Raw genomic sequence first — 13,501 nt, forward strand, 5'->3', positions numbered from 1 at the left:
AAAAAGGTAAAAATAAAGGGCCTCTTCAGAGTTACAGTGCAGCAATATGAAATGGTGTCTTCATAACCAATAAAATCTGATAGGCAGGAGGACACTGAACATAAAATACACTCTGAAAGGACACAGCACATCAGGACTGCTCCATATTCCACCAGAAAAAAAAATGCATTCATAGATAAAGAGAAAATGGGATGCAAACAACTTTCTAGAGAAATACACCTTATTTACAGGGTAAGTAAGAAGTGGAAGGCTAAGCTTTCATAAACATTCACACATTTAATATCCACAGTATATACCAAAAGACATGCGTATAGAGGCACATACATATTCATCTTACAAAAACAAAATATACCAAAAGCAGAACACCAGTCAGACACAGCTTTTTGCGATTCAAATCCGATCAACCAACAATGAAAACAATGCACGCAAAAGCACTGATATCATGGGATGTGAAAAGGCAAAAGCTGAAGTTCCAGCCCTTTGAATAAAAAAAGATTAAGACTGTCACGACAACAAAGACATCAGTAATCTACCATCCATCTCTTTACCAATACTGAGTGCCAGCCTCATTTTCAACATAATTCAACAGAATGTTATCACCCACAGAAAAAAAACATCTCTTTTTTTTTTTTTTTTTTTTTGGAGATACAATATTTGGTTTTCAAATTGGGTTCTCGACATTCCCACAATATGTTCAGACATTTGCAGGGCACAGTGTTGGTGCCTTTATAAATTAAAACAAAATAAAAAATTCAGCTTTGATCTGCACAGACAGGGGCAGAATGGTAGGTGAGAACAGCAGTTTAAATTGGATTGGAATTGTCTGAGTGCAATATACGAAGTGTCACGGGAGTCCAAACTGTAAAGATAAATGCTTGCACGATTTGAAATGCTACAATTTAATTCAGACAGTGAGATAATTCAAATATGATTAGGTGAAAGGCATCTGAAGAAACCAGTCTCTCTAGTTTTCTGCTCATCTTGACAGAAAGTGTATTTTTGTATGGTAAAGTAAAACATTCCTTTAGACCACGACTAAGGACAAACCTTGCAGACTAATAAAAGAGCAGAGTAAAGATGCAAGGACTCATTGCAGTGTTCGAGAACTACCTGTATTGCTACCGTCAAATTACAAGATTCCCTTTTCCTCAGTGAAAGTCACAAAAACACAACCTTAAAAATCACTTTTATAGCTCACTGTAGTTTGGCAAATCACAGAGAAGACATAGTCATAAGTCACTGTCACAAACTGATAACTTTCATTGACAAAAACATCAGAATTATTTTCATTAATGGTCACTACCGAGTAGAATAAATTAGACTTCTTTTCTTTTTTCTTTTTTTTTTAACTCTTTTCAATCGTTACTCCTCTTTCTCATGGAGAGAGGCACGCACACGATTGCGCACATAAAAAGCGGTAAGAGCACTGCAGCAGGCAGTGAAGATGAAGAGTGCAACGGCGTCGTGTGCAAGATCGCCATGAAGACGCTCATAGAGGGGACGGCGCTCCGTGAAGTCTGTGCGCAGTGCTTCAATCTGCGTCAGGGTGCACACCACCACGAACACGTGAAAGATCTGGTGGCCCTGCCCGATGAAGTCACACCTCCCAGGGAACAAACTCTCTGGGTGAGGGCAGCAGAAGAAGTAGGCGCCGATTAAGAAAAAGAGCACATGATAGAAATGGTACGCCACAATTGGGTCGGAGCAGCCCTCCTGGTAACAGCTGTAGATGCGATGAACCACAGGGCTTATGTCTAAACAGTAAGCCAAGGCTGACGGCACCACCTGGAAGAGCTTGAGGGCAAACTTGGGTATCTCAGGACTGGCATATTTGCCATAGCAGCAGCCGAAGCAAGTAAGCCAGGCCAAGAATGCTGCTGTGGGTAAAAAGAGCCCTTGCACTCGAGTGTGCCACTCTTTCTCTATGGCGTAGTAGTAGTGTGCCAGGGCACTGCCATACTGGTAGACTGCGACCCCCACATAGTCGAGGAAGTAGAAGGTGTAGCAGGAGAGCTCGGACTTGGCAGAGAGGAGATGAGCGAGGGCGCTGAAGGAGAGGTAGGTGAAGGCTGCCAGGAGGACGATGAAGAGAGGCTGAGCGTGGGGGTCTCGCAAAAAATCGACCGTCTCTGAGATCTCCTGCCACTTCACCAAAATGATGAGGGCAGCCAGCAGATGGGTCCACACATTGAGGGTCTCATTGTGCCTTTGAAAGAGGGTGAGGAAGTAGTAGCGCCAGCTCTGGTCCGGCTGCCTGTAGCCGGTGAGGATGTGACGTTCGCGGAACACCCACGGAACGTCGGACACCTTCACAGTGCAAGGAAGCGTGGGGAAGGCCGACTCCAGCAGCTGAGGGATCTGACGCAGCTGCTGTGCATTGATGAACAGGCGACCAATCTGCTCCATCACCACCGTCGCCATGGCAAACTGGAGACAAGAGGGGAGGGCAGACAGAATGAACGAACGGTCAGTTGAGTCAATATCTGTCTGGCGTTCAGATGTTGACAGATACTGTGTGCACCTGCATATGTGTGTAAACGCATGTACAGACAGTACTGTGAGTTTGGTCCTGCAACACTGCTGCTGTTACAAAGCAAAGAAGCAGCGGATTAGTTGTTTGGTCAGTGAACACAAAAATGATCAACAACAATTTTGAAAAATCAAATAATAATTTAAGTCTATAATCAAACAAAACATAAAAAAAATTCTCACCTTCCAAAGTTTTCTGCTTTTTTGTTTTACATGACTGGTTGGTCAAGCATAACAAGCAATTTTAAGCTTTCACTGTTTTTTAGACCAAAAATAAAGGATAAATAAAAACAAAAAGACAAATAAATAACAGATGGAATACATGATCAATAACATTTTCATTAATATTTTTTCCATAAATTTGCAATAATTGTTTGTTTTTTTTCCCTTTTTGCCCCTTGAGGGCTGAGGGACAATTTGAAAACACAACACTGGCTCGTTATTACCTTTATAAATAGCTGCCTGCTGCAGCTAGAATACAAAAGAAGTCAGCTCGCCCGAAAACCAAAACAATAACCCACAGACTGAAATAGACTAAAAGGTTTGATAGAGAAGAACTGCAGTGTTGAGTGATAATAGTGTGTGTTCCACACTGACTGTGACCCCAGTTATACTACATACATAATTGGATTCATTGTTTATCACAGAAATATTGATTAGTACAGCTTTAAGTGTTTCCATTTGTAAATGTGAATTCCCCTTATGTTTTCATAATTAATAATACATTCCAGGTTCTTATGGATAAGAGTTTCATTCATGGTGGCAGTAGAACATCTGATTGGTTTCCTTTGGCTTCTTCCCAAGACTTTAGTCTTTAACAGACTTTAATTATTTTTCCTGTTGTTACTGAAATTTACATAGTGTACTGTCTCAGTGTACTACAAGATAAAGCTTAGAATAAAGTGTGTTTCTTTTATAAAGCTCCCACAAATATGTTGCACTTGCAGGTTGCTTTGCTTTCGCCTGTGCTGGTCTTCCATCATTTGAAGACAACGTCTAGTTTTTTTTTCTTCTAATGTTTTGGGTCATTATCTTACTGTAAGATGAACCCTTGACCAACCAGTCTGTCTTCCTATGTTACCTGTCTTTTTCTCAGGGGAGATGTTCCCATACCATTTTTTCTTACCAATAAAGATATATAAGTATAAGCCAGTTCTGAGTACCGAGCCAATACCACTGTGTTAAACCATAAAAAAAGATCCTGTAAGTAACCCTGCATGGATGTGATATGATTGCTATCGTTGTATGGCATAGCTCAGGTTAACCCCATTGTAAAACATGAGCAGATACATGAATGCCATAGAATCTCTCTTTTATTATCTAATTTGAATGTCAATTGTAAAAAATAAGTAAAAATAAATAAATCTGGGAATTAATAACAATTCCTACACTACCTGTCCTAACACAAGTCCCACCCCTCAAAATGTAATCCTTGCATACTGTACATGTTGCTTTTCTACTTGTGGGACTTACCAGTCTAAATACCAAAATACCAAATTGCTGACATTTTAGTTACAGCTAACATTACACTATTTACCAGAAATCAATTCTTCTTTGCTATTCTAAAACAAGAAGTTGCCAGAGGTTGCAAAGTGCACCTTGCTGTGCAAGCTACTGTGAGCAGTGCAGAAGAATTATTTCCAGGAAAACTGCCTTTTTATCCAGGTGTGAGACTACAATGAATTATGTGGCATTAGATTGGTGCATTAACTTGTGTAGTCACTGAAATCGAGGCATTTCCACTACTAGTATCGGTATCGGAACAACTCTATTTCTCACTATTCTGATAGCTATGTACAGTACTATTTCCTGCAGTACTGTACTGTCCTAATTATGACATCAAAGGGTGTAGAAACACCAGTTTGCTCCAGCTATGCCTTCATACAGACAGAGGGTTTGTAAGTCATCGCCAAGCATTAGGGCACCTGTAGGCTACTTCCATTGCTGCAGGAAAGCTGTTAGTTGACCAATTTTTTCACCCCTGATAAAGGCCTGTTTTCTTTAAGGCTGAACTGCTGAAATTTTAATTTTAAAAAAATGTTAAAATAGGGGTGTTGTAGAACTTGATACAGAATCAAACCTACAGCGGCTATGCTAAGGAGTTGCAGGTAGGATTTGAAACCAGGTTTTAATACACAGGAGGGCATAAGTTCTTTTGACAGATGAGTGATTATGAATGAATACTGATCCAGGGATGGAATGTATGGATACAATCCTCCATCATGATACATGTTATTTTATATCACAATATCAATATAGGTTCCATAATGATATAGTACATTCTTGTTACACCTAGAGTGCAACAGGAACAGGTGTCACAATATAAACGATAGAGGGCAAGTCTCAAAAATATCACAGCAGTGGAAAATGACTAGGGATGATTGGATGTAATAAGTACTCTGCATCTCCTGTTTGTTTATCCTCCTTTGATCATTTGTTTTATTGTTTATCTTGCTCAACTGGGTTTTTTTTTTTTTTTTTTTGATTGACCCTAAATAAATGTCATGACTTACATAAGATTAGGGAAACTATGACTTAAAGATCCTTGGATGCTTCCCAAATAAATACACTTCTGTTAGTTGTGACACTAACAACTGGACTTCAAATTAAACCTAGTAATCAAGTATACTGTGCACACTGTGCTGAGCCTGTGCGTTGGGCTGTAACTAATGCCAACACATCTACACATAGTGGGAGCGGGATTAAAATGACTTTAACATGTCAGCGATTAGATCACTTCAGAGCTTTCTGGGTTCACTGAGATGTGGCGAGCATCCTCAGAGAGAGATCAGGCTGAGTGGGATGAGCGCAGGCCGAGAGAGGATCAGGAGGAAAAGGCGTGGAGTAATGAATGGGAAGAGCTTACGTAACATAACCCCATCAGACCCACACCCTGCGTTTCCAAGAACGGTTGCGATCCTTTAAAATATTTATGGGTAAAGGAAAATGCTCGACTACAATGAGGAAGGATGTTTCATAAGGTGGGGTTAAACCGCAGGCCTAAAGCTATGGGCCTGTTGCAGTTCATTCCCATAAGCAAAAACCTGCACCTGATCGACATGTCCGTTTAAATTTGAGAGCCAGTCAAATGCAAATCAATTTGCATTAACACTTCCTCCGCGCATCGAGGTTTGCTTCAATCCCCCATGTGCAATACTCTGAGGTGCGGTGTGTAGAAATGAATTTTCTTTTTTAAAAAAAATACACCGCTGCACATTCATGAAAACCCACTGACGGTTTTCACGTCCGAGGCGCATCTCAACCTATTTCACGCTATTCCACTTCATCGCGGAAAAAAAACAAAAAAACAAACAAACAAAAAAAAAAACACCATTAATGTCGAAAAAAGAAAAAAAAAAATTCATAAAACGATCATACCTGTAGATGGTAGAATCAATCCAAGGTCTGAGATGCAGCAGTCAGCGAGTGATTTAGAGGCGTGCAGGACATAGATAACATTGTTCGGAGGGGTGAGCGGATAAAGGATGGCCGAGTCGGGAGCAGCGCCTGGCGGCTCTCACGGCGCAGCTGCCGAGAGGATACGGATACGGGGCCGTTTGACAAGCGGCTCTTCCGGCCAAACAGCAAACACGGCGCGGCTCTTTTTCAGCCGCCGCACACGTCATCCTGACCAATGGCAGCTGTCGCCTGGCCGATGACCCCACCCACCCTCAGCAGAAATTCTTCCACTGCCAGATGAAGGCATGGCACACTCCCATGAGGCGTTTCTATCAAATAAGGCCTCTGGGTGCCCAGACTGTTGGTTGCCTTATAAACTAGTTGATGAAATACTTAATGAAATAGATTAGAAGTCATGTGATGTTCATACTTGTGCTATATATTGATCTGATTTTGCCTTATTTCTAACTCATGAGAGGTCACCATAGTATTTATTTTAATATTATCCCATTGCAGTATCCATACAGGAGCTGACTTTATATTATATATTATTTCATATATTTCTATATTTCATGAAATTAGGATGCTGTTAACCTGGACTCTAGACTTTTGTACATGCCATATTCCCTCTCCCAATCTTGTCCATCTCCCCTGCATGTTTCTTTGTGTGTCCATTAGGCTGCTACATGAAAATAAAGGTTTACCATGGTTTAAGATTAAAGGGATACATTTTGCACAAGCTGTTCCTTTCAACATGCGACAGCTAACTGGGATATTTTTAATTTGGTTTCCTATGCTTCTTTCCAGGGTACAGCGATAACCCTACTGGAGCTAATTTGATTATCAAAACCAGCAATTTCCCTGCTTGACTAGTGTGGTCACATCAGTTTTATGGCTTATGCCTTTCCCTTGTTTGGTACTCAGTAACAAAGTTTCCATTGTTAGACTCAGATTACTGAAAGATCTGCATTGTTTCCTGATTCAAACCATCCTACTCAGTGTATATTCCCAACAGAGATGGATTTTCAGGGTGTGTCTACGATAACACTGAATATGTTTTGCCCTCATGGGACTGAATCCACTGTAGGATGATCTGTATCTTAACGTGAATAAGGCCAACTTCAGAAAACATGAGGAAAACGTGTCTGCAGAGGCTCAGGACAAGGTGCATATTATGGAATAGAGCAGATAAAAATGATGGTGCATAAACATTGGTTAGGCAACGAAAGTCATGATCATGTGCAGGCTGAGGAAAGGGTCTTGGACTGGAGCCAGTGTTTGTCCCCTGTGTCGTCAGACAGTGGAGGAAAAGTGCATTATGGGACAAGCATCTTTGTGGGCTGATGAGTCCAGCAGTTTTCTCTAAACACACGACAAAGATAGGATTGTGCAGTGCTGTGTGTGCATTTGTGTGCCTAGCAAAACAGACACAAACACAAACATCTATGTGCATATTTGTACTTGTCACACTTCAACAAACATTGTTACACTGTGACCACAAAGTATAAAATTGCTAAGAAACTTGAAAAACAAGCTAAACATGAGTTAAAGGGACTATGATATATAAAAACATGTGGTCATTTCATTTATAAAACCACAAAAAAGTAACATTTCTATTGTTGTTTCTTGAATTAAAGCACATTAAGATTTTTTTTTCTTTTAATTTCCTATTGATGAGGAGAAAAAATGAGCTGTGAGAGCAGCTATGTGTGACTTGCTATGTGTAAATATTTTACATGCAGGTCATAAGTGTAGTTCAATTGTCATTATTTCTCAAATGATTTTTCACCTCTGGAGTTAAACTTTAAATCATCAAACCTTTGTGATTCTGTGAATTGTTTATTGAATCAAATGTAATTACATTTTCTAGTGCCTATTCAAATGTAATAGCTAATAAAAGAAGTAAGAATCCTGCTACTCAAATAAAGAGACAGAATAAAAAACAATGGTGAATGAGCGTCATCAGAAACACAAAACCTTACATGCTTTAGAACCAAACTCATGTTCACTACAACAATTTGTGACAACGCCATTACTGTGACAGCTCGTGACACTCAGTGCTGGGCCCATGAGCTGCTTATGCATGATGCTGTCACTGCATACAAGTGTAACATCACAGCTTTGTCTCCCAACACTGTCTGGTGCTGATTAGAGCACATATGTTCCTACAGTCCAAAAACATGCTGCTCAGGTGAATCTGAAACTATAACATGCCCCGAGATGTAAATGAGTGAATGTGTTTGTGAATCGCCACTGTGATAGGCTGGTGTTTCCCTGTCTTCACCATATCATACACCTTCCAAGCTACATTCATTTTCATATATGACAGCAGCTCTCAAACTGTTCGGCTTGGGACAAGTAAAGCAATGCCCACAACTTCTTTGTTGTATTTTTCTACATCGGTTATAATACTGCTAGTATATAAAGAAAATACATCTTTTTTTCATTATGGACTATAAAGTCAACTGTGCCTAAAGGCCCTCACTTATCTCTGCCTTCTCTTCCACATCTTAACTTCTCTCATTGCTTCAAAACTACTTCCTTCTATGCGGACTGACAAGGAGGGGAAGTAAAATAGTGAAAATGCTTTGCCATACCCTCATGGGCAACAGGCTGTTGTTGTTCATCCACATGAAGACTATCTGCTTAATATGCAACACTGTTACTCCTCTGTCTCTCTACAAATAGGGATTTGTGTCAGGGGTTTTCTCTGATTCTGAAAGCTCTTGGTCCAAATGAAGACTTAGCTGAAACATCCATGACAAGCGTGGCAACAGCAGTGGAGTCAGGCAACGCCTTTCATCCAAACGTTGACTCTGCAAAAGCTTTTACCTTTCTTTTAAAAGTGTTTCTTTTCTCAAAGGCTACTTGATGTGATTTTATATAAAGGAAACATTGTGTGCTCCACATAATGAGAAACAGACATCATTAGTGTTTTTTTTTGTACTGGGCGTGGCCATTTCTGTGCAAATACAGACAAGGAATCCGCTCACAAACAAGTTAAGGTAAACAGTGGTTCCCACCCGTTTTGGCTAATAACCCCTTAAAATAAAACCAATGCCCTCATCTGTGACTGTTCATGGTTCCACTGGGGACCTGTTCAACCATTGATTTTCTTTCCTCCACAAATTTGTCTTATTTGAAAGATTCTTATATACATGGGGAGAAAAATATTTATTATTTCACAAGAAAATAAGAAATAATTTTAAACTTGATCTCTGGATCCCTTGGGCATAGCTTTTACATGTAACTATTACACAACTATCACTAAGATGACCTCACTGCCACTAGGTGTCAGCAGTGTCAAAGTATCACTGACTGTAATACAGAAGGCCTTAGAGTGGTTGTGTCTTCAGTTCCAATAATTATGTCAGTCTTCATCTAATGCTACAAAAATAACATTTTATCTCAAACTTTATGAGTCAGAGTAAACACAGTCAACTCTCAGAAACTTCAATTGTAGATACAAACTTTAATGGTACCTTGTATCATACAGTATATTCAAACTTACAACATTATCAACAGTTCAGAACAGTATTAATGATGCATGTTAACAGTATGAAGCACAAGGACCAACTTACTGCAATGGAATGCCCGCTAATGGAAAAATATAGTTCATACCACAAAACAGTGTGTAACCAGCTGCCAAAAGGAAATCTGCAAGTGAAGAAAAGTCAGACTATATCCACACCAAGTCAAACCGGTCTAACCAACAGCATAATCAGAACTAACCCGAGAAAAAATAATGCAAACACGTCAGTTAAAAAAAATATATATAGCTTATCTAATATGTAAAAACTGTTTTCCAGGGCATTAACAAATTAATGTTCCCTTTCTTTCATCCCCTCCTTGTTCTTCTTCACTTCTTCAAACTTCTTGTCCTGTTAGTGTTTAAAAGAAAAAAAAGGATAACTACAATTAACATTCTTTTTCAACATTTAACATGAAGACCTGTTGGTGTAACATTAAGAGCTTACCTTCTCCTTGAACTTCTCGTTGAGAGCTGCCATGCGTGCCGTGCGGTTCTCCTTGTTTGCCTCCATCTTCTGATTGAGTTTCTCTTCTGCCTTCTTGCTAAAGTTGCTGTTTTCCTCTAGGGCCTTCTGGATGACTTCCTTCTCATGCTCTCGTTTCACAGCAAGGTGTTTCAGCACTTCAGCCTCATAGCTCTGACAAAATGACACGAGAGGACTTCTGTAGTAAGTTAACAGTTAACATGCTACACTTCAAATGTCAGTTAGTGGTTTTCAAAGTGGTTGTTTGCTCACGTCGTTTGGCAATCTGTGTGACTTGTGCAGATACCTTGCGTCTCTCTTCTGCAGCTTCCAGTTTCTTTTTAATCTCATCCAGCGACGTTTCTCTTTTTCTAAGAGGGGACAGTGGAAATTCACCCTTGGGATCTGGGGTTGAGGGGCTCAGGATGACCTCAAATGCGTGACCTGATGCACGCTTGTTCAGCTCCTTCACCTGGATGTCTGCAAAACAGGATATTTAAGTACATACTAGTTTAAGTGATGGTCAATATTGGTTTATTTCTACATGATAAATTACAAACAATTAACTGACTATGTGTTAAATTAACTTGCCGTGGAGACCAGTTGGCTGAGCAACCATATCAGCACTTCCATCCTGACATAGTGCCTTAACTGAGATTCATTGTCTGACTCAGGAAAATTAAAGGAGGTTGAGTTGGCCTCCTGTTATGTTTTTAGGGGGTCACTGCTTTGCCAGAGAGGTCAAAAGAGAAGAATAATCTCTGCTATGTGGTTGTATTTCTACAATGAAAAAGAAACAAAAACAAGATGTGACAAAACAAAGACCTGTTTTTTGACCTGTGGGAGTGCTGCTGTACAGATCAGTTTTGTAACTTGCTACGCCAGCCACATCAAAGGACTCCTGTTACTGCTAGATAGCTGAATGACATGTTTGAGTCTTGCATATGGTTTCAGAAACATAGCAACTTTGCTTTGCCCAGCTTTTCTAGTGCTTTTTCGCTTTAGCTATTATATAGTGCTGTTTTTACTGTATAAGCCTATGCTGCAAGGAAAGTGGGATCAAATTTATCTTAAAGGTTTTTAATTTAACTTCATTCAATTTCATAGTTTACACCTACCTCCATAGCTTTCCATTTCAGCAGAAATGTTGCCTTTGAAAAAAAAAAAAAAAGAGCATTAGTATCAAGCAATGCGTGTCTAACTGCACACAATGGAAAAGTGTTCATTTTACTTCAGTCAAATGAGAGATCGTAGTACTTTTGAAGCATGTCCATATCCTCTCAGCAGGAGGAGCACCGCATCAATGGAGCTGACAGTACCAGTTTATGTTTCGATAGATCATCGGTCAGGCATGCAAACATGACTTTTCTTTTCTTTCATTCCCTCATGCTTTGGCAATAGAGAATCAAACCAAGCTTTGTTTTGGTCCCACGGAGACCAGCTCAGAACCTAATTTCTCCGTCAACTAAATATATTTGCTCATGTTGTTTATCTGTGGATGCAATGATTCACCTTCACAGCAGCAGGTGCTGTGTTGTTGCATGTTATAGAATTATAACATTATATAATCTGTTCAGTTACCAGTCATAACATGACATGACATGTCAGGCAAAACAAGTTCTCCGCCTCACTGGAACCTCAGCTACAGCAAGTCCTAGGCCACACAGAGAAAGGGTCTATAAAATTTAATTAAATAAAAGGTGCTGATTGTGAGTGCCCCACAGTTGGAGAGTGCTTTTTTGCAAGATGTTAAAAATGGCGGGGGCGGGGCAATAGAAATGCTGCACAGTACCTAATTAAACATACAAATAATTAAAAAGTAAGGCTTCATGTTGAGAGAAAAAAAAAAAGCATGTAAAAAAGCTAGTTAGGGTTCCTTAATGGGGCCATCAAAGCCGAAGCATCTGAATAAACCACTTAAGTTTGCTAGCTAAACTTTATATGGTGGAACTGCACGGAAATCGTTACATAATACTAATTCAAAAACAATACCCCAGTCTGCCAAACTTTGTGTGAATTGATTTATTGGCTGACAGTATATAGCAAGATGTTGGAAAAATTAAACCCATGATACTGTTTTTTTTTAAGTATTCTACAAAACTTTTTGAATTTTGATGTATTGCAAATAAGGTCTACTGAACAGCGGCCATAACAATAAAGTCCGTTAGTTGACTTTAATGATGCTGAGCAGAATTCATAATGCTGCAAAAAGCATCCAAAACGACCTTTAACCTTATAAACCCTCTGCCTGAGAGGTCTGAAAGCCCGGTTAAACATTTGCATCAAAGCATTGTTCTCACCGTCAAGTGCTTCAGTTTGAAGAGCAGCCCTCAGCCAAGTCGTCCTCGTCTCTATTCAGACCTCCAGACCGCCAACATCTGCACCTTCGCGCAAAAACCCGCTGACACTAGACGTCATGAGAGATCTTTGCGTTCATTGGTCCAAATCCACCAATCACAGACAGCGTCGAGGCTGCAAGCGCCAGGAGCAGGAGGCCAAATTAACCGACACAGAGCCAAGCAGCTGGCACGGCCTCATGGCTGCAGGAGCAAAACAAGCCCGGCCAGACCCTGCGTTTACCTGAGGTTACGAAACTGTCCGTCCAGTCTTCCACATTAGCCAGATATGTGATCGTGAATATATAATCCAGTTAATGTTACATTGAAAAGGACCTAACTGGTAAGTATTAGTTTAAATGATGCACCAAAGTGGGCTTGCTGTATTATAATGTCTTGACAGAGCTACATCACATTAACCCGTGTGTTTTGGTGACATTGGCTTTACTTCCTCCTTGTTCGTGACCCCTGCACAGACCACACAGCTGTGTAAAATTAGTAAGTAATTTAAACAAATAATGATATTTCCCTTTAAGTATCATTTTCTTTTCTGGTGGTTACACTTCCCTTTCCCACAAACACTTCCACATTTGATAAAGATGGCAAACTACCACAGATCATTATTACAGGAAGTATACAGCACGATGATTTCATGTTTTACGTTGTATGAGCTGTGTTGGAACAAATATTCATTTTGTTTGCTTAAAAGCCATTCTCAAAGAAATATCAAGACAATACTTAAGTCTGGTGTCAGTCAGGATAAGCTAACTCCCTGTATTTTGTCCTCTTTTGTGTACAATTGTTTTTTTTTATCAACCAAATATACGACCCCTTTTGGTCTTTGTTTGGGAGGTCAGCTGACTTATTTTGTTCCCTTGTTATCATAGCTCAAATTTAGTTCTTTTCATTGGACCTTTTTTATGGACCTGGAACTTTATTGCTTGTTTTTTGTAATTTTTTCTCATTTTTGGGTAAATAAAACCTTTATTTCCAAAATCTGTCTGTGCCTCCTTCTGCCTTCCAGCTTGGTCCCTCACAGACTCTTATGGTCCATTTGAGCGTTTACCTCATCACACTCAACACACCTATTTTTTCAGTCCCTGCCATTAGTACTTGAAAATAAATGGAGATTTTCATCATAGTCGAAACTATATTAAAGTCTATGGGTCATTAAACTGGCAATGGACTCATCTATGAAATATACCTATTTACATTCAGCTGTTTTCAGACAACCTCTGAGCG

General features: G+C 39.8%; 2 protein-coding genes across 2 annotated transcripts; both read right to left on the reverse strand.

Moving 5' to 3' along the window:
* Positions 1 to 817: 817 nt before the first annotated feature.
* On the reverse strand, positions 818 to 6,048 carry paqr7b (progestin and adipoQ receptor family member VII, b). Its single transcript, XM_071470204.1, has 2 exons — positions 5,908 to 6,048; positions 818 to 2,427 (listed from the first exon to the last, which is right to left on the reverse strand). Exon 2 carries the CDS (start codon positions 2,419 to 2,421, stop codon positions 1,363 to 1,365), a length of 1,059 nt encoding a protein of 352 aa, XP_071326305.1. The 5' UTR covers positions 2,422 to 2,427; positions 5,908 to 6,048; the 3' UTR covers positions 818 to 1,362.
* Positions 6,049 to 9,380: 3,332 nt separating this feature from the next.
* stmn1b (stathmin 1b) lies at positions 9,381 to 12,347 on the reverse strand. Its single transcript, XM_071469477.1, has 5 exons — positions 12,224 to 12,347; positions 11,042 to 11,074; positions 10,231 to 10,403; positions 9,906 to 10,097; positions 9,381 to 9,809 (listed from the first exon to the last, which is right to left on the reverse strand). The coding sequence occupies exons 2-5, from the start codon at positions 11,055 to 11,057 to the stop codon at positions 9,750 to 9,752; spliced, it is 441 nt and encodes a 146-aa protein (XP_071325578.1). The 5' UTR covers positions 11,058 to 11,074; positions 12,224 to 12,347; the 3' UTR covers positions 9,381 to 9,749.
* Positions 12,348 to 13,501: the final 1,154 nt, after the last annotated feature.

This window comes from Trachinotus anak, unplaced genomic scaffold (genome assembly GCF_046630095.1).
Source record: "Trachinotus anak isolate AG129_WGS33_773 ecotype Australia unplaced genomic scaffold, CSIRO_AGI_Tana_v1 ptg000032l, whole genome shotgun sequence".
Taxonomy (NCBI): Eukaryota; Metazoa; Chordata; class Actinopteri; order Carangiformes; family Carangidae; genus Trachinotus; species Trachinotus anak.